At 35.7% G+C, this 21,926-nt stretch overlaps 1 protein-coding gene across 1 annotated transcript in view; it reads right to left on the bottom strand.

The window, feature by feature from the left end:
* NLGN1 (neuroligin 1) overlaps window positions 1–21,926 on the bottom strand; it is a 327,757-nt gene that overhangs the window by 184,634 nt on the left and 121,197 nt on the right. The window contains exon 5 of the mRNA XM_010572906.1: window positions 20,439–20,591. Within this exon, the coding sequence (XP_010571208.1) occupies window positions 20,439–20,591 (153 nt within the window). The remainder of the gene's footprint in view (window positions 1–20,438; window positions 20,592–21,926) is intronic.

Raw genomic sequence — 21,926 nt, 5'->3', positions numbered from 1 at the left:
GATCTCTGCAGAGGCTAACAATTTGTATTTACGTAATTTACGTGTGATTTAACAACAACAGTTAGACAGTGAAAAGATAGTATTTCACATTTCAGACTGATATATTCTAATTATGACCTAGAGACAAAGAGAAGTCTGAGCTGGGTATTACTAACCTACCAGTTCTAGGCAAAAAATCAAAACATTCAGATTGTTGGGTTTTTTTCTATTGACACTTGTCCATTGGCAATGAGACATAAATAACTGATATTTTGGAGACTTTGATCACTACCTACTGTGGGATAGATTTTTTTGCTTGCGTATAATTTCCATACATTTCAAGTAATCATTTATAGGCACAAAGTAAAACTTAATTTTGGGTAGGAATCCACTCTATCCATTTTTACTAAACCCTTAAAACTCTTTTCGCTTTTCTGCATTCCTAGTCCATGTATGTTTTGGAAATAGGACACTATTAAAAGAAATCCTTTCCTGGTCAGAATCAAGAGTGTGTGAAAAACTACTCTAAAGCAGATGGTTATCTGTGAAGTGGTGAGAGGGGAGAGAAAAAAAAAGAAAAAAAAAAAGGGGAAAAAAAAGATAAATGTCATACCAAACATTTAGATCCTCTAATTATAGATTATTTCATTTAAAGTACCTTATTTATATTATGGATGGACCTATACATCTTTAAAAAATAGTAAGTTTAATTATAAATTAAATACAATTTTAAAAGGCATCCCTCTCTGACTGTCTGAAAAACTTAACGTAGTTTTCTTAAAGATTCCCCATTTCCTGAAAATTATGTTTTATCTTCTCACAGCCTGAGGGATTTGAGAAAGCAGCATGTGAGATATCTGAACTAATGGAATGCTAGTCAGCCTGTCAGATGGCTGCTTTGTGCCAGTGTTTTCAGTTGCCTAGATCATAAGGTGGGATTGCCATCTTTGCTCTCATGGACCCAGGGCTGGATGTTTGGAAAGTCTCTTACCTTGTACCTCACCTGGGACAGAAGTGTCATATATATTTTATGAGGAAATCGCGAAGATTAAATGCGTTTCATAAAGCGATGCGATATCTCAAGTATATGCCAAGTGTTGCTGCATAACTGTAGCATACATGTGTGCCTGAATGTATGCACGCATAGTAATATATATAAGCACATATATGCAAGTACAGTCACACCTCTTCTGCAGTCACAGCACAGAAAGTCACACTCTCTTTCTTAAAAGACTGTTTCTGTGACTGATCTAATTAAGGATAAGAATAACACTGCACACACAGTGATTACTTTATACAAAGTAATTCTTATAATTTAGAGAACTTTCTGATTTCTTCTTTGGCATACCATCTAAACAAAAAAGTTGTTATGAAATCAGCCACAATTGTTCCCATTACAGAAACCATACAGACTGGTATTCCTTGAAAAAGTTCCCACCTACATCGGTTTCATGGAAGATGTTTGCCAAAATCAGTGCAGTCTGTTGCTATGCACAGTGTGTATTTAGCTGGTGCAGTCAAAAGCTTGACCACATTCACCATCCTTGTGACATTGCTATTTAGAAGACTATGACACTTGGGCTTGCTTTTCTTACTGATTAGCAAAGCAACATTTTTTTTATATTCTCTTACGTTTCCTTGTTGTTTGATAGATGTTGATACTCTTAAACTCAGAGGCCCTGACGTGGCAAACATATCCACATGAATGCAATTAACTGAGGTGAAACAAATTGGACCACTTACTGAAAAAAATATTCATCTATTTAAAAACTTGATGAATCCTTCAGCTATTGGCTTGACCTAAAGAAAACTGCATCAATTTCAGGCAAGAGCATTACTTCAGTAACTTCTTCAATGCCCAAAATCTGCTTGAGGATACACTTGATAACACATCTCATTTTTTGCTAGTTTTGCTGACTCTGTTTATCACAGGATTGAAACCCAGGCATTGCATTTCAGTTTCATAGTCTCATACATAAAGTCTCATACATAAAGGAAAATTACATAGCTGATCACTCTGTAAACAGATATGAACAATTACATTTTTCTCTTTGGAAGCCATGGCTTTCATTATTTTCCCATGTGACCTGAAAGAAAGCATGGCTTCTCTGAAAATACTAAAAAAAAATCCTGACTTCATTATTATAAAACATTGCCTTAGATAGTGGCAAACAGGGTAGATATGGATTCATTTCAAACTCTGCAGCAAGACTGGTGGAGTGAAAACATTTCAGTAGGAAGAAGACTGATGATGAGTAAGTCAAAAAGCAATGCAAGGAGTAAAACAAATAGAAACATTAGAATAGAATGGATCAAAATACAGCTGAATCTTTATAGAGGTGTAAAAGACCATTTTATAAGAAAATAGAGTTAGTGTTACTATTTCTTGCATGGACCATCATCCAGTATCAGGGGAAACATGATGATATTTGCAACAGTTTAATTTTCCAGGTAAATTTTTCTGTGATGCATCAGTAAAATCAAGCCAAAAAATTTACAAAAAGTCAGAATATTCCCAAAGGCCTGAAATATGAGAATTGCAAAATCAACCAACTTTTGTATAAGATAAATGAAGTAAATTAATCTGGGACATCTGTAGCTGCAAACACTGTAGTGGGAATGGCATGCAGCCTACCTGATTGCAGTTACTCCCAAGACCTGCTTGTGCTGTTGACATAGGGTAAACCAGCAATGTATTAGGTCACATCCTACCTTAAATGCCCCAAATGTTCTCATAAAATTCCATTCCACCTTTATCAGAAACCAAATCAGTGTGCTGCCCTGTGGTCAGGGTTAGATTTGCATTGTGGTTTTGCCCTGATAAAAAGAACTTGCCCTTCAGGTTCGATTGGAAACTTAAATACCTGTTTTGTTTCAAAATCCTCTGTGAAATCTCACTTTATAACGAATACAATGTCAAAAGATGTCACTTGTAAGTTGGCTTCCTCTATAAAAGATTTTTTGGAACAAGCTGTGGTTGCACTGCAGTTCAGTAGTTCACTGTTATCTACAGTAGCACTTTGTAACTCCACTTTGAGGAGGCTGGAGTCCCATAGGGAACTATTCTTTTTTCCAGTATATTTGACACGTTCAGCTGTTAGTGCTCATTATGGTCATTATGAGCTATTACCTCTCATTATGCTGTTAGGCAGATGACACCTAGATTTACTGAACTAATGGTGATGGGGCTGGAAGAACCTTTCTTTTTAGATACATGAGTGATCAAAAAGGAGAGCTAAAAATCTTTGAGATAAGAGGAAGAAAAAGAGATATTGAAAGAAACACTATACTGTCAAACTCAAAACAGCAATACCGAACCACATATGCCATTCAGCATTATGTGTACACGCCCCTGTCACATTCGTCTCCCTCTGTTTTTCTCTCTAGTAAGCTCTAAAACCCATATATCTCAAATACTAGAAACAACAATGAATATAAGCTAATAAGAAGAATAATTCAGATATAAGCGTTCTATTTTCTCGGTGCCATCCCTCATGCAATGACACATTTCACTTTGGCGACTCACTTTACTGATACAATTTCAGATAGCCTTAGGCATAACAATTTAATTATTCTCTGAAACAAAAATAGAAATATTGGCATAGGCAGTTTCTGAAAATAATATCAAGAGCTATACAGCTACAGGACTGTCTGGAAAAACTATTCAATTACATATTTGCTTCTTCCATTATCTATTAATACAAATCATACAAATCTAGAGTCTGAAAACAGTAGCAAAGAGTCTGAAAGAATTAGCAAACCATGTTTGTCCCATAAAAACTTACAACATGGTGGCCAACAGGTTAAATTGCTTAAATAACAGTTATCAATATAGTCTTTTTTTTTTTTTTCCCAATCATCACTATTTATTTTTTTAAACACTTAGATGAGTTATTCCGGGGGGGAAATATCTGACTAGCTATGATATTTCATTTCATTTTATTTCATTGAAAATCAAGCCTTATTTCACTTGAAATTAAGCTTTTTTAATGTGAAAACCAAGAGATTAAACATAATTTCCTGAAAAATAAATGGATTATAATGCCAAATTTTTGGTTTCTCTTCTATTACCACTCCAAATGTAAGGATACAACACACCCTAGCTTTCAGACCTACACAGGTCCTTTATTAACTTCCCTGTGTCACACAATTCAACACAGCACTTGAGCTCCTTGACAAGAAACCCTAGAATAGAGTCTCTGAGGGTGTACTGTACTGCAATAGCTTTAAGTATTATGCACTCACTAGTGTAAAGTGCCTAGTATAAGCTGGAGGATCAAGGGAAAGGAAATGCCATTGCTACCTGCTATTTGGTGTAGAACAAGAAAGAAGCAAGTAATAATCTTTCCCCTCATGGTTTCCACTAGCTGTGTACAGGCAGACAGCGAGGCCAATGTTCACTGGCTGAGAAACAAAACAAACGCGATCAAGATGAAAGTGTGGAATGAGAGATGTTATATTATTCTGCCTGTTGCATCCCAGAAACCACGTATTTGGACCGCACGCAGCTATAGTATTGCAAGTCTCAGAGTTATAAGCCCCATCTGTCTCTCTGTAATGAGTCAAAGAGAAAGTCATTAATGAATTGGTGAGGTATAATTAACAAATGGATAAATAATATGCAGTGGCATTTGCATAATCTAGGGCAGTTTTAACAATCTGGGTATTTCCAGTATTGTGTCTTCTGCTGAGAAACAACTGTAAAGGGCACTAAAAAATCATTTTTTCAGATAAAATAAACCAAAACGGCGTATCACAACGTTGTGATACAACATGCCAGCTCAAACTTATGGTGTGTCAGTTCTTGCCTGCTAGCCAAATTTTCAGTGGTGGCAATGTCTGGAGAAAAAAAATTATGGAATAAATATGCATATCCTTCAACCTCTAACAGATTGAAGTGGAGTCGTTCTGTCAGTAACAACAGCTTGTATCAACTTTAGGTTGGTATCACCGTGACAGGAGCAATGTAACATTTCAATAAATAAAAATAAATATACATTCTGACTTAATTTCCTAATTGTTGATGAAGGAATCCTCTGAATAGCTTTTTATTCTTGACTGAACATTGTGTGATGGCTAAGCCTGCACCAATAAATATAATCTAGTGCCTTCCTTATGATTGAGAATTATATTGCCAGATGTCATGAATGCAGTGGACAATTACATCACATTATAAATATAGGGCTTGATCCAACACAATTAAAGTTAATGAGGTTTTTATTGCCTTAAATTTGCTAGAATCAAGGCCATAATTAAAAGATACGGTCACACTTTTAAAAGCAATCTATGGATTTGTGATATATCTATTCATAGTGCATGATAATCTTGCAACTGTTTTGTACACAAGTCAGCACGGGTGTAGTTTTAAGTGGAAAAAAATAAGTTGCTTTCAATGAACTGTTTTTGTTTCTTTAAAACCAGACCATTTTTACTATTGTGATCCAGTAAAATACTACAAAGGCTTTATTAAGATAATCAAGAACGGGAAATTAATTTTCCAGTAATTATCTTTAGAATTACTAATATTTATTTTACAATTGATACGCAAACCAAATATGGTCAAGGGGAAAGCACCCTTTTTCTCCACTGAGATTCAAAGGGGGAAAAATATTTATTTTTCCAGTTTCCTTAAGAGCAAACTTTTACTAATCTTTACTGTGTTCTCCAAGACTCAGACTTCATAAACATCTATTATATGTTAATTTTATACATGTAAGCAATCTAACTGCAATCAGTAGATCTACTCATATTTATAGTTAATCAGGAACAACAGAAATAATGAGCGGTTATAAAATCACAAAAACTATTTTAGCAACAAAGACCAGGCGTACCAAAAGAAAGGAAACATCAAACTCATACTTTTTTAAAGAGTCTAGATTTTCTGCTGTCTGTTTATTATGCTCTTGCAATAGTCTTTCTTCTATCTCAGATTGTCCTCTTGCTTCAGACCAATGTGAAACTATGGTACTGTCACTGACATCTCTTTGGAGTTGTACCATTGTAAGCAAGAGAAAAATTTAGCGTAAAGAAATCGTTAAAAGCTTTTACTCGGGTGTTATTAGAGAAGGATGTCGAGGTTACCCACATCATCCGGAATGTGACAACGTGCTGTACCTTGAAGAGTGCTGGATGAGCGCTGCCCTCAGCACGGAGCAATGTGCAAATGGCACAGCTTCAGATCTGAGAGCACAGTTAATTGCGTTTGGACAGTACAAGTGAAACCAAGAAACTTAAAAAGAAGTAGACGTCTTTCCAAAGGGATGAGGGAGTAGGAGAAAATGGAAATTGTAATGCAGGAGAACAATTGGGTATAGTAGGAAACGTAATTTTGTCTAACTGAATTAAAAGAGGCATTGAATTTTTTTTTTTTAAGTTATCACATAACCTACAATTTCATTCCTGGTTTTAAGTAATTTCATATATTGTTAGTATTTTCAAGATCATCAACATTGTTCAGTATTTAATATAAATCCACTTCTGCAGTGCTATATGTTAACGATCATATAAATTTAAAGTGAATATTTAATAAACACGTTTAAATTTGCTTTAAATTGCATAAATTGCTGAAACATCTACATTCTCCCTTTCCTTCCTTTGGTGTGCCACAAGAATGTTCGCTAGCATAGCATAAAATAAGGAATTGTGACTTTTATACTGCAGCGAACTACTGATTGTTTGCCTTGATGAATGTCAGTTCTGACCCAGGTAGCAGTGTTTTATAGTCTGAAGATCAAAGTACCGCTTACCCATCAAACTCACATTCCAGCCTCTGTTTATTACTCTCTTAACCTTTCATCTGTGCTTTACACAGCACTGAAAAATACAAATATAAAAAAATGTTCAGAAAGCCCTATTTTGGTGAGTGATCTTTATTTCTTGACTTATCATAGTATTAACAAGTTCTTTGCTCTTCTTGAAATTCTTCCATCGTTAAAACTACCGTGATACTCCTTCTGAAAAATGAGTGACTTAATATACAAAATATATTTTCTGCTTTCAGAAAAAAAGTACTTAAATTTGTTTGATTCACCTTAGAGATATTTATGTTAAAGAGTTGGTATTAATGAAAACACTTAATGAAATAATGAGGTTCCTCACTAGGCATTTGTTTCTCTTTTTCATAGTCTTTTAAAACTAACATTATTTTAGGATGATTTTTTTTTTAAGGAAATGCAGCAAATAATATCAGATATATGTAAACACTCTCAAGGGAAAACAAAACAAAGCCATTTATCAGTTGTATTCTTACAGAGAAATCCCCAAAGATGTCTTTAAAACAGCCTTTTGGATTCTGCAAGTTGTTAAGCACAGGACATTTAACCTGCTTTTTGCAACTGCTTCATTCCAAAGCATTTCACTACTTGCACTTACTGAGAAACTGCTATTAAAAGTACCTTCAATCTGCTTTATACATGTCAATTGCAGAAAGCTATTAGCTGTAATTGGCAATTTAATTTTTTTTCTTTTTGCTACTTTTAGTGTATGATCAACTTCCAAAAAGCAAGGTTTTAGAATTTCACTAATGTACCCTAAGCGATGTATTCACCCATGGCGTTGGCAGTTTTTAGTTAAGAAATTGGTCTTCATCAACATGTGATTTTTCAATATGTGTCAAGAGATGTGAAAAAAACATGTGCTCAGGAATTGCCAAATTGTGTGGAAAAGGAGCAGTGAGATGAGTGACAGCACAGAGGAAACATCCTGGCATGATGAAAGTAAAAGAAAAAAAATACGATGCCGTATAGGGCAGTGGTTGGGAGGCTGAACCTAAATAATTGACATCAAACTAAAACAAGCCAACATTTCATGGGAATAGGTACAGCTTACACTGGATCCTTTCCTAAGAGGAAAAATAGGCAAGGAAGGCAGAGAAAAAGTAGTCTTCCATTCACTTACAAATTGCAGGCAGTCTTTAGGACTCCTCAAAATCAGGAGCTCCCTTCCAGAAAACCCAAATTCCAACTGAAAAATCTACAGCATAAGACTTCACTTGATCTAACCTCGGACCATGTGATCCTTCACACCCCAACATTTAATTTCTGGGTAATACTAAGATAAGTGCAGGGTTTAGCAAAAGACCTTGAAAGGCTTAGCTTAAGTGTGAAAAAGGTTCTGCATTTCTGCTTTGGATGTAAGCCACTGTAAAGTTTGCAGGAGACAAATCATTATCTCTCACTGCTGGACTGTCAAAACAGAGCTAGTTTACTCCATTGGGATAGCAGAATAAGTAATCCTTTCTGTGCCTGTGAGCCACAGTCTCAGTGAAAGTAGATGATATATCCACTCATGCCAAAAAAGGTAGTAGTGTGGTTATTGCTTTGCAGAAAAGCGTATTTTTTGCCTAAGACAACTATAATGGGCTAATTCATTTTCATGAGAGTCCAGTCTATGCAGAGACAACGTTTGCAAAGATAATCAGGAGTTAAAAGATCAGGTAGACATCTAGAGAACAATTCATCTGCCCCCCCCCCAGTACTTGGTATCCCACTGCTATGCCTTAAGATCACAGAATCGCAGCCTCGAGGTAGCAGGGACCTCTGGAAATTTAGTCCACCACCTCCCCTGCTTAAACCAGAGCCAACTACAGCCCCGTGTCCAGGGCAGGCTTGAATACCTCCATGCACTGGAGACTCCACAATCTCTCCGGGCAACCTGTTCCAGTGCCTGACCACCCTCAGAGTAAACAAGGTTTTTATTACTGGAATTTCCTTGTAATTGGTGCCCATTGCCACTTGTCCTTTTGCTAAATACCACTAAGAAGAGTCTGGCTCTTTTATGTTTTTTTTTGGAAAAAAAAGTCCTTATTCTGTGTAAAATTAAATTAAAGCTAGTGAAAACCAACCGCCTTCATATGCTCGGGTTTAATTTTTTTTGGCTTCCTGCACATTGCTTACTTGGCAGTAAGAAGTTAAGAACCATGTTCTGAATATGTTTCTGCTGGGTTCTGCAACTTTGCAGGATGACTTTAACAAGTAACTATTAGCACACATTGATTGTCACAAGTAATTTTGTTTCATTCAGAGTAAGATTGATTATCTTTACCTAACTCCTGCAGATCTCCAGGGAGGATACACTGAGGAACCACAGAGAATGTGATGGGAAAAGCTTTTAAAGGACTCAAAAGTTTTAGCACTAAAAGACTGACTAAGCGCTTGTATAAATGAAAAGTGCAGTCTCATGACAAAAGCTCTCCTCTGTATAGTCAGACAAAGGAACTTGGTTTATCTATTTCCATCATCCAAATGCCAGCATTCAATCATTAATGGGAATAAACCTACTTGGGCTCATTTTTTCAAATTTTTTTTTGTTTGACTGTTGTAAGAGAATCATATAGAAGCAGAGAAAGACCCACACACTACTACTGCAATATTGAAAATTTGTCCGGAGTCATTCTGAAACATTGTGAAGACTTCAACAGTGGTGAGCCACAAAGGTGCTTACAAGAATGGGAATAACAGGAAAAAAAATACGTAGACCCAGTGTTCTTTAGTGCTCTAGGCAGCAGAAACAGAATCTCCACCTCTTTCAGAGCCACTGTATCAAGCGGTTCTCCTACAGATGCACAATGTTGTCATTGCTGATTCTTCAGTACAAAACACATAATATTTCCTATTTGTGGTTGGTCCTAGTAAAAATACATAAGGTTCTAGCAAAGTTGATGCTTCCTAATGACAGCTGTTTGCAACCGTTTTGCAAGAGGGCCTGCTCTATGATAACCTGGAACTGGAAGGGGTTACAAGACAACACTGTCTACAAGAGGGGGGCTTTTTTCCATGTCCTTAATATTATCCAGACTTTTTCTGACCCTCAGCTTCATTTCTGATGCACCATAGCCAAGCAATACTATTTTTTTTTCATATTTTGTACGTCTGAAGGAAAAAAGGTTAAAACTGAGCATTTATTCTAGGTAATACTGTTTCAAAATTGTCAGTTCCACTACACCTACTGAATATACTCCTGTTTGTAAATGTTTGCACAGAGTACTTTCAAAAGAAACTTATCAACAAACACATCTGCTACCATGACTGAATTTGAACCAGAGATCAAAACACTACCTATGAAATATTTATAAAAAGAAACCAGTCAAACACTATATAGAACTTCCAAAAGACAAAAAAACAACATTATGTGCTTATGGAGGGGGAAGGAAAAAGAAATGTATGCATCGCTTTAAAGCTATTTAAGAATGCAGCTTTAAATTTCAAATTGTGATCGCCACTTTCATAACATTTAGCTTAGAGACAACTGCAAAGATGGAATTTTGGCACTACTGCAGATGTTTAATTTTGTGGTTGCTGGAAAATGCAGGTAGTATCTTGTTATTTATCGATAACATTTTTAAAGCACATCTTCAGCTGGAGGGAACCCACATTAGAAGAGATCTGTGTTAGTAAGGTAGATGCCAAGTAAATTCTTTTCTATTAGAAAGAAAATACATGAAATAGTGAGTACATTTCCATTTTAAGTTATCTTTTTAATATAAATTCAAGAACCTAATGATAAACAAAATCCAAGCAATGTGCATCCAAACAGCTATTAATTACAACAACAGGAGAAACTCAACAAAGAAATGGTCTGTAAGCTTTGAATATGCAGGATGTGCAAAGCCCATGAACTGTTCGAAGAGAAAATTTTAAATTATCAGAAAGAAATGGTGAAAAGAAAGTTAATACTCCTTTTATTTGTGAACTTTTCCCTTTCAGTCTACCATAAATTAGCCCTCCTACTTAAGGACTATATAAAAGTGAAAGGAAAATATTTAGAGAATTTTTTTCAAGGGGCACGTAATAATAAAGTGAGTAATTATAATAGCATTAGGATGCTCAGGAGTGTATTTTACAGGGTCATTAATATGGTTCATGGGTAGCTGAAAGCACACGGCCTTTGGCCTCATGCCTCACAACACACACGGGGCATGCATTAATGGCTCTGTAAAGCACACCCTATTGCGTCTCACTGCTTTAATAAAGCCTTACAGATGAAATGCAAAATGATTTTCAGTTGAGCTAGAGTATTTTGCTAAAGTTGAAAGGAAAATTTCAGTCATAGAAGCAAATCAACTAATGTGCAATAAATTACACTGACAGGTAGAGGTAGAAACAAACTTTTTTTGGAAGAAATTAATTTACCCATATGTTTCCTGTTGAAATCAGTGAGATGATACAAATAAGTGCTTACCAAATTCATGGGATATTAGAACCTAAGTAAGGAAAACAGGCCGGGAATATGTTTGCCTTTTCTTTTTGAAAAGATTTAGAGCTATAAGGCACTGTGCCTCTTCTCTTTTTATATTTTGTACTTCTGTACTGAACACTTCATTCTCAATTAATTAAAAAAAAAAAAAAAAAAAAAGATTTTTTTCAGCATACCTATGGCAACATAAGATCCCTCAACTGAAATTCTGGTGGAAAGTGTTGAGAAGATGAACAAATGATAAATGAATGTGGGAGATTTAATAAAATCAAACATTCAAGAACTGACAAAAAATACAGCAAAAAAAACTTTTAAAATCAGTAGAATTCTTGAATGTTTAGTGAGTCACCCAGAGAAAGACTGCTCACCTCTTTCTGATTCTGTTTCATTAGAATCTTGACACAAAAAGAGTGAAAAATTACTGCAGAAAAATGAAAAACCCCAGTAAGATTTATTCCTGTCTTGCTTCTCATTTTGAGCAACAATAAGCCCCCTGAAACATGGAGAAGATATTTCAAATACTTAATTAAGATATAGAAGTAATCTTTCTTTTTTCAAAAATACATTTCACTTGCAACATATACAACACAAGAGACACTCAAAATACTTCTACGAATGCATTGGTATCTATTATTTATATTTGCTTGAAGGCAATTTTCATACTTTGCTTAATAAGGGATGTTAACCAATATACATAATTTCCTCTAGCCTTTCATAGGCCTTCATCTAGCAGTTTTTCACATAATAATGTATTCAAATTCAGTTTTTGCCAAAATAATATTTATTTGCCAGTACATCGTGAGATGTAAGAAATCAGTATATCAAACAATGCAGCCTTCTATGTATTCTCCATTGGAAAGTTATGCAAATTGCTACATTTTACTGTAGTATTTTCTATGTTGGCTAAGGCAGGCATTTACACATGGATCACACATTAAATAGAAGAAAAAATTTAGGAGCCCCTGTTGCCAGTACTGCTGCCAAGAGGGTTTTGGCCCTCTAGATCTATTGTTTGCGTTAGTCTTTTGAACCATTAAAAAGTGCTGTTACAACCTTAAAATACAGATCTTGTTCAACTGATTCCAAAATATCATGAGGTATTACATCAAAGAAGCATCAGAACAGTATTTGAGCTAGTACCTATATATGTAAACTAATTTGCACACGAAAAAAAACCATAAAATGAGCAATTTTATGCATTTGAAATGTGTGAAAAATGAGAGCAACATTTGCAATGGAAATCCCCTGTCTAGTTATCTATTGCTTCCAAAGCCCCACAGTATATAGAAGTGCTTCATTTAAGCTTCAGAAAACTTGGGACTATTTTAATACAGGTAATTAAATGCAGTGAATTGGGAATTCAGAAGTATGTTATCTACTTGTCCTGCTACTTCTATCAGAAATGTCAAATGAATCTTCATTTGCCTTTTTTCTGGGCATGAATTACAGCAGTGTAAAGCTCAGGAGTGAAGAGTGCCCAGCCCACCAAGACTGGGCACAGAGCTAACCTAGATGCTGAGCTGTAGCGTATTTCCACCTTGGTTGAAAATCAGAATATTGGAAACTCAGAGGATTACTTCGGTGTTGGAACGCACTGCAGTGAGATACAGATTGCATAAAAATCCTAATGTATCCCCACCTCTTGGCTTGCAGTCAGACAGATCCTTTCCTGGGAAGTCTGGCATTCTGGCAAAGGCAGAGCAACCCAAATTCTGTTTGCTTCTAAGGATAGGCCAAATCTGGCTTCCTGACACATCTCCCATCACAAGACAGACAAAACCAAAGGCTTAGGACAATGTCTAGTGTATAATACAGGTTATTTTGTATACCTGAAACATTTGTAATACCGTAGATTAGAGGTTTTGCACGGGGATCAGTGTTGGTGTAAAAGTTATTTGGTCAGATATTACTTAGAGGAAAGTGAAGGTAGCTACACATAGCTAGATCATAAAAATCACAAATAACTTCATGCAGCATAATAGGGTCAAAGAATTTGATTTTTTTTTTTTCTGAGGCAGTAAGATGTCTATAATTTGTTTTCAGTGAGCACTTTTTCTTTCCTATTTTGCAAATATTATCAAGTTGAAGTTTATTATGCTCTCAAAGATAAATCTGCTATTTGGAAAAACTAGAATACTTTTATTATATGATTAAATATTGATCAAGGGAATTTATCTTACCAAAAAGTAATTTCTCTTGACAGAAATGACACAAACTGCTCTTATGCCAAAATGAATAGTTTTAAAGTTTGTTATTTGTTATTTTTCTGTTTACGAAAAAAGAAGTCTAGTGACAAACGTTGGAATAAACCTGTTATTTAAAGTGTACCTGTACCAAGACAGAAACCTATTCAATGGCAAACAAAATGATGTCTCTGTGCCCTAAAAAAATAAGAGAAGCGGGTGTGTATGTATCTATCCAAGCAGGTAGATAATGTCAATTTGCTGTCCTAGAAAAAGCACAAATGGAAAAGAAATGGTTCATTCTAAAAGTGAATGGGAACCCTATATATTCAGGGTTCCCATTTCATAAATATTTCGCCTGCTGTGCACTGCAGTTGACCCTTTAAACATATCTAGTCAATAACCTATTGTTTACCGCAAGTCCATTTTGTCATTTTGATGGTACAGATTCAAGTGTGGCAATCTTCCTTTCTCTGCTTCAGTGCATACATGACTCCCTTTGGCTGGTACTAGCTCACAGAAAAGCCACTAAAATGTCATTAATTATAGCAGGTTTGAGATCTGAATGCTAATTCTATTAATGGACCTATGAAATTAGGACACTGTAAATCTAGATGAGCTGTGCTTGGGCCTCCTGCAAACTGGGCTGACCTGAGGTTACCTACTATATTAAATAAGAATTGTCTAATACATTTTTAGAATTCTAAGTATGTGTAAATCAGACCTTGTGAAGTACACCACCAGAGGGAATAGATAACTGCGGTACGCTTTCTATCTTAACTTCTTCTATTTATCTAGCATCAAATTCATTTGGAGTGCTTCATATCAAGAAACAGTCATGCCCAAGGCTAAGGTGGGATCACATGAGGCCTTCTGGACGCTTTCCCTACTGCGTAGTCCCCAAATGTTAAAATTTCATTTACAAGCAACTTAATATTCGTATATCTAAAGGAGACTTGTTATGAAGCTGCCAAGGGTCCCTAAAAGTATTTATCAATTAACATTCTTTACATGTTCTTCCAATTCAGAAAACTTAAATGAATGATTTCTGACTGCACATTTTGATGTGTTTTGCTATTAATTTCCCATCTTTACTTTCAAGGTAATGTACTTTTAATTAGGCAATAATATATAATCTTCTGTTCATCTATCATTTTTAATCCAACATGTTAGGAAATGGATAATAGAAAAAAGGCTCATCAGAGACCCTTTGGTGGTACAGCAAAGCTGGAATAAAATGCCATCTCCGACAGCACCTCTAAGGTTTCATAAAAAGATAATGGATGTGCTTGTCACTGACACTAATGATCAAACATTTTCCCAGTTTTACTGGATATTAAATTGTGAACTATAAAAGAAAACCCCACCGTCTAAGCAATGTAGGAAAAAGAATCTTGCTACATTTTTTATCTCCTTTGATCTCTAACTAACATAAACCTTCTTATTCCACAATTACTTTCACTGAATAGTCACTATGCCATGAGTAGATGATGCTTACCTTTTACTAAAGTGAAGAGGCTTATTTTCAGGAGGAAAGACAACTCTCCAGGTTGCAGGATAAGAACATGATAGGTTATATACGCAAAAATACTTAAGTGACACAGCACACTAATTCATCACAGTATCTTCATCAAGCTGACTAAAGTTTTTTTTAATCTGACGTGAAGAATTTTTTGAAAAGGTTATGTCTAAATTTTATCTATTTGAAAGATATCCTCTGTTTAATATTTTCAGCATTATTACCATGATGTCAAAATAAAGAGAAGAGCAAGGCAGAAAAAAAAAAAACCCAAACAATAAACAAAAAACAAACCATGTGATGGGAAAAAGACAAAGTAAATAATTACAAAAATAAGGATTGATCAGTTTGACAAATTAGATTAACACCAAAAAAACCAGATCTAATTTGAAAGCACTGAAGAAAAAAAAAAGGTATGTTATTCTATTTAGAAAGACAAAAATAACAAGACAAAACAAGACAATATCTTCTAGTCAATCACAATGGAATTAGACTCCTGAAATAGGCAGGTACTTCCAAGTTGTTCTGCATTAGTTTTCATTATAATATATTCTCATCTTTGCATTCAGTCCTGCAAACGGTCAACTAAATAATTCTTCATCCCATGAAAGGGTTCACTAGGCTACATTCTGGAATTACTATAGTAACGGGAACAAACCCATGTCCATAAACTTACTCATAAAGGAAAGGTTGTGCATTATTTTTTGCCTGTTGGGAATGTGCAGCGTCTTGCTGAGAGAAAGATGGATAATGGCAGAAATGCTGGGCTTGGCACAGATTGCTCAACGCTTACTGCAGGGCTGTATCCTTATATTTCACGCACCTCTTTAGCCAGTAAGATATTGCTGGTTGGCATAATTCTGCATAGAAGCAATATGTACATTCAAACCTAGTGTATTTTCCTAATGTATTCTGACACACAGCAACAAAACATGTTAAGGGATAATAAGACCCATCCTCTGTTGCTACCTCATCCATAAAGCTCTAACAGTCATTAAGAAAAGTAGGAAAGGGCTTTTGAGACAGTATTTTTGCTTTGTTCTATTTTCTTTCACCGTTCTGAGTTTTCTTTTACGTGAATGTTACGGCCCAACACAGCCAGCTCACGCAACACACTACTGAAAAATTGAGGTTTGGGCTGGAAAACACAACAGACCCCTTCTAAGAGCAGCCATTCTCAGAAGAATCTCTGTGCATTAGTAGCAATTTGCCAGTACCCTTTTTTCTCATGGCATAACTTCAAATTATGGGCAACGGCTCTGTCACAAGGGGAAGCACTGTACTTATGAGCCCCATCGATTTCAGTGCAGTTATTTGGAAAATAATGTACTAGTAAGAATAAGGATGTCAAGCCTTTCAAACAGTGTGCCGCAGCGACTTTACTTTGAGTATTAAAAGTACAAACTGGCAAAAAAATCAAAGTGGCAGAATACCTGGATAGGTGTTTTCTACTCAGTAATCCCAGCCAATATCCCACAACTAAAGGGTGACAATATAAATATAAGACTAAATGACAGCAACGGTTCCTATACCCTCCTCAAAAGGGAAAATTGCTTATAATTAAAGAAAGCATAACCAAGACAATCTCACTTATGGGTGTGCTTCAATTTTGGCATAAATCGTGGCCTTACAGTTACAGAATGTTTGCCTTCCCAATGCAGACATTATTCAGAATGCCAAATGGAAAATACAAGATACATATAATTTTTCCTTTTTCTTTATTACCACCTTTTAACCCAGACCCTTGGAATGACAAATTACTGTTTCTGTAGTGAAAACCACTGCCTCTTAAAGAGGAAAAAATAGGAAATTTAAAGTAGTGCTTAACCTAGAGATTCCTGTGAATCATTCTTCCATTCCCCAGTTCAGTTTGTGAGCTGCATTAAAAATGTTTCTTTCAGTTCTGTTGAAGTCCTGTGATTAAAAGATAATCAAGAGCAAGAAGTATAAACTAAAGAAACAAGTACGCAGTTAGTGTAAACCAGCTCTCTACTTTCTCTGCCCTCTTGAAAGCAAAAGGGGTAGCAGCCAATGCTGAAGCAAAGCATTTTCCTTTTCTAAATAAACCTTTCATAAGAAAGAACACAGAAAACGGCACTGGCAGCATTAAATCTGTCTATCGTGATCTTTTCTGGATGTTAAATAGACTCCTTTTATAATCCTTTTATGTTTCTTTTATGAAATTTAAATAAAAAGCTCCTGCTTTTTACCAGATGGGTATGTTAAATAAACATTTGAAGTCTCAACTTAGTTGAGTACAAAATCCAAACTTGTCTTCATACCTGTCCTTTCCTAAAAACAAGCCATAAAAATACATCTGCACTTACTCCTATGCTGTCCTTCAAGGGTGTTAGACTACTTGCGCAGTATTCCTCCCTAGATGAGATTGCTTGCGCAAGACTTGCATTTAAAGAGAATCTAAAGGAGACATAAATAGTCTGTTTCCAATGGCTTCTTATTCAGTAGTCCCTGATTTTCCAGGGCAAACAGTTCTCTTTTCCATCTTATCTTTACCTAAGGAAAGATTCTAACAGAATTTCATTCTCAGACTTGCTTTCAAAAACAAAACTGGGCCAGGGAACTCACTGTGGTTTTGTTTGCTTGCTCCATACTTCTTTAATTTTTATCATTATTTTCTCTTTACCAAATGGATTTCACTTTTAAGCAATTTCTAACATTTTACTTAGAAGCAAATCTTGAATCTCCATTAAACACACATCCTTGAGCAGAGTAGTCTATAAGATAAAGGATGTTTCAACTCAGAATAAACAGAAAAATAATCTGAATTGCACCAAAAGCTGTCTACTGTGGACTTAATAGTACTGTAAGGAATCTAATATCACAGCATAGCCTCCCTTCCCATCATTAATTGGTCTGGAAGAAAATGCTGCTGTTGCAGCTCTAAACATTTATTTAACTGGCTTCCTTATTAAGAAATGTCACAGCATGAATCTTGGTGAAACAATGGCAGAACTCCTAGACCTCACAGAGATTGTCTATATTAATATATTTATATCCACAAAGACTGATACAAGAAACCCAGACCAATAACGGTCATCTGAAACTGAGAAGACAGACCTTATTTTGTCCCTACATCTTCTCACGTGGAAACAAAACAAAACAAAACAAAAAACCCCTATGTTACTTCTCCCTGTACGGCCAGGCATTTTACACAGCAGTAAAGTGAGATCTAGGTGTCCCACAGGCAATGGACAGTGAAGCTGAACCTCTCACTTTATGGGATATCATCAAATACAGGAAGCTGAGAATTTGTCAGCTATGTATTTGTAAAACCGTATCTTATTTAACATGACTGCAGAGGGTAACATTCTGCTGTACACTGGTGAACAAGAGTTCATCAAAGCAAAACAAGTAAAAGTTGGTATCTACTATGTTAATGCAAAAGTCTTACTCTGAGGCTATCTTAAGACCAGGAAACAAAGGCAGGCAGAAAAAAAAACGCAAACTGTGCAAATTTTCTATTTTGATTACTAGTGTGTTTCTACGCTACCTATTTAGTCATATGTCATCATTATTTATTTAATACATGACAGACAGGCACTGTACCAGATACAAAGTATATGAATGACTTTTACATATAGTTAACAGGTGCATTTATTTTACTAAGAAAAACCTGCAATAACCCTACAGGGTTATTTTAGTTAGTTTGAAAGTAATTTCAAGCATTCATACCAATCACTGGATTCAACTGTGAGTTTTAGAGTTTTTACTGTAATAGGTCCCACTTAAAAGAAAATTAGCTCTCTGCCCCTTGAGGCTCTGTAAAGACCACAAAGTCCAAAGAACCACAAAAGCACGAACACAAATGAAATTCTCCTAAGCTCAGTAAGATGTTAGCAGTGGGTTACCTCAGGGATCAGTGTTAAATTACAAGTGGAAAAGCCATTACCATCAACGAAGGTGAATTAATTTTCATCTTTCAGGCAACTAGTCCTTTCAAACGCTACAACTGATTTAGGAATTAGACTAAATAATTTACAAAAATAAACAGTGCTTTCAGATAATAGATACATATTACTGGACAGAATACCCTACCGGCGTATAATATAGACAAATGTTGTTTGAAACATGAAAGGCAAGAGCACTGGTATAAAACTAAAATGTTGATTGGAGGCACAGATTATTAACTGCTGCACTAATACGTACCTATGACTTGAAGTCACTTTATGAATTGGAAGACAAGAAGAGGGAGAAAAACATACAAAATATCAGAATTTCCTGGCTTAAAGAAGTACATCACAAATGAAAACTCCAACTGGATACTAAGGAGATAAACCCAGCAAAAAATAGTTACGATCCTTCTGGAAATGATTCAGTCCCTTGTACAACACAAACACAGTGGATTAAGTTTCAAAATCTAAAGCCAAAGTCCGTTCCCTACCCCCAAAATTAAAGTGTATTCAGATGTCAAATTTTTAACAAAAACGAAACTGTTGGAAGAAAATTACCCAGATGAGCAAACCAGAACCGATGAATCTGGGGACCGTGCTAGCTGAATTTAAAACACAGAGCAATGATGAAATAAAATGACCACACAAAACAAAACCAGAGTAGCAGACGTTACTAATGCCCACGAATTGAAAATAGAGTTGATTAGTCTTAAGAACCAACTCACTGCTGTGAACGACACGGCCCTATCACACCACTTCAGATGTTAGAGGGAATACCCTTACACCTACGTAAGTGTTCCAAAGTGACTGTACTGACCTCCACAACATTCCAGGATTGAACTCCTGCTTTCAGGAGTCTTAGCGTGCAACGTTTTGGTAGAATATGCAGGAGGAAAAAACCGCAACAATCACATTGTCTCAAGAGCTAGCAAACTCGTATCATGAATGTGACTACGCTGAACAAATAACAAAGTATAATTTTTTAGAAATACAAGCTACAAAGAGGAAGATCGCACAAGTCTACCAATAGCATCATCGTATACTGTTCATTGCATTTGAAACAATCAAAAGTAACTCTATTCGCTCTCTAATTTAGCCTATAAAAAGAAATACTGGAAGCATTTGAATTACACCCATAACACTTTTCAAAACCACAATGAAGCTCAAAACAAATAGGTAAAAAGAACAGCTCTTATTAAATAATATTTTCATAACCTCCTTATCTTTTTCACTGCATGAAAAAATCATGGTAATCAAAACTTAGTCTCTTTCTTCCAACAGAAAACCCTATTGTCTGTGACGTAACGTTTTTTTAAAAATCTAATTTACCTGTCTATGAAGTAAAGCATCACTGTTATTCACAGAAAAAAACCAACCCTCTTCTGTCTGAACAGCTCAGCAATGGGAATAACAGTTTCATACCACTAAAAGCGCAACAGCATGTTCTTCCAGGTAATGCTTGCAATGTCTTTATATCACATCCCCAGAATACAAACCTTTTATGTGACAAAGAAAATAAAAAAATTTGTTGTTGTTCTTTTGCTTGGGTTTTTTTGTTTGGTTGGTTTTTGGGTTTTTTTAAACACATTCTCACGTATAACATGAATTGCATTGCAGATAGCAGGGATTAATGGAAAGCTGAAAGCTTCTTACCAAGTACCCCAAGGCGATAGTTGACTGTGATGACTATCACATTCCCATAACTTGCTAGAACACTGCCATCATATAAATTTCCAGTGCCTTCCATGTAGGACCCTCCGTGAATATACACCATCACAGGCTTAGGTCCCCCACTGTCCCGAATGTCTGGAAAAAACATTAAGACACATTTTATCTCAAGAAAATACCAAAAAAAAGATACATGCAATATTTTATTTTTTTTTTTAGTGAGGTTATTTTTCTTGAAGTGTTTCTCAAGCAACATCTTCTACATAAGGAAATGGGCAGGTGGACGTAAGTGTTTCTTTGTGGCTTGCTTGTAACTAAAGTTCATATTTTTGAGACGCTTGGCCTCGGAAAAGCTGAAAGGAATCGAAAATGGTAACACGTTTGCTCAATAGGAGCAAATGCAATAGGACAGTGGTCTAATTCTGTTCCTGCTGAATTTGACGTAAAATGTCTACTAACACCAGCGTGAGCTCATTTAGGCAAAGCGCGAACACTTCTGAAAACTCAGTCCATCTTTCTGTTCACTCAGCTAAAGGTGATTCACCGTATTAAGATAAACAAGATTTCTGCTCATACGTAAATTGTTGATTGCTTCCAGTACAGTTAAGATTAGTAATTTATAAAAAGTGTGTATAAACAGCTGCCTTTTGATAGGTCTGAAGTCTAAGTTCTCAAAAAGTACTTGGAAACTGTTTAACACTTAGACATCAAACGGCCATTGCTTGCAACCTGGGTAGCCTGAAGTTTAAGGTGCATGGGTACCTCTTATTTTACTGAATTGTGAAAAGGACTGTCTATTTGAAAAAATAGCTGCCTGGAACACTGCTTATAAACCCCCACGCTGTATTCAAACCAATTGTAAGGTTCTCAAAAGTGACACCAAATGATAACAAAATTAACTATTGACATATTGATTTGAATTTCTTTTTAACGAAGACATTGATTTGGGTATCTGTGCCCCCCCCTCCCCCCAAAAATAGTCCTATTAGCAAATTAATGAACCTACTCAGAATAAAATGAACACCACTGCTCCTTGTTCTTAAGTACCAATTCAAAGCCACAGTTAATGGTAGAATAATATATGTTTTTTAAAGATTTTTTTTTTTCTGTTGGACAGGAAAGAAATCACCTGAGATGTAAATTTAAACTTTTACATTTGGATTGAATTGTATTGTGATCTCATTTACTAGATATTCGAGTCTTTTCCACTGCCCCAGTCATAAGATTCCATAATAGTCCCTAAAAATCAGGAAAGACAATAGCAGGAGAGCACATGAAAACTTCCCAATGGGGAACTGTACTGCATATTCTGATTTGAAGACATTTTTTGTCATTACGGCAGTATTCAAGTGACTTCCCTGATTACTCACTTCAGCATTTGAAGAAACCTCAGATGTATTGTTTACTCCTTTGATTTGGAGGAATCTTAGGTAAGCAGCTTTCAGGTAGGCTCTCTGTAGAATTGAGTCGTTT

Source organism: Haliaeetus leucocephalus, unplaced genomic scaffold, assembly GCF_000737465.1.
Source record: "Haliaeetus leucocephalus isolate CR32 unplaced genomic scaffold, Haliaeetus_leucocephalus-4.0 Scaffold362, whole genome shotgun sequence".
NCBI lineage: Eukaryota > Metazoa > Chordata > Aves > Accipitriformes > Accipitridae > Haliaeetus > Haliaeetus leucocephalus.
Note: the sequence above shows the minus strand (reverse complement) of the source record. Positions and strands in the feature narration are given on the sequence as shown.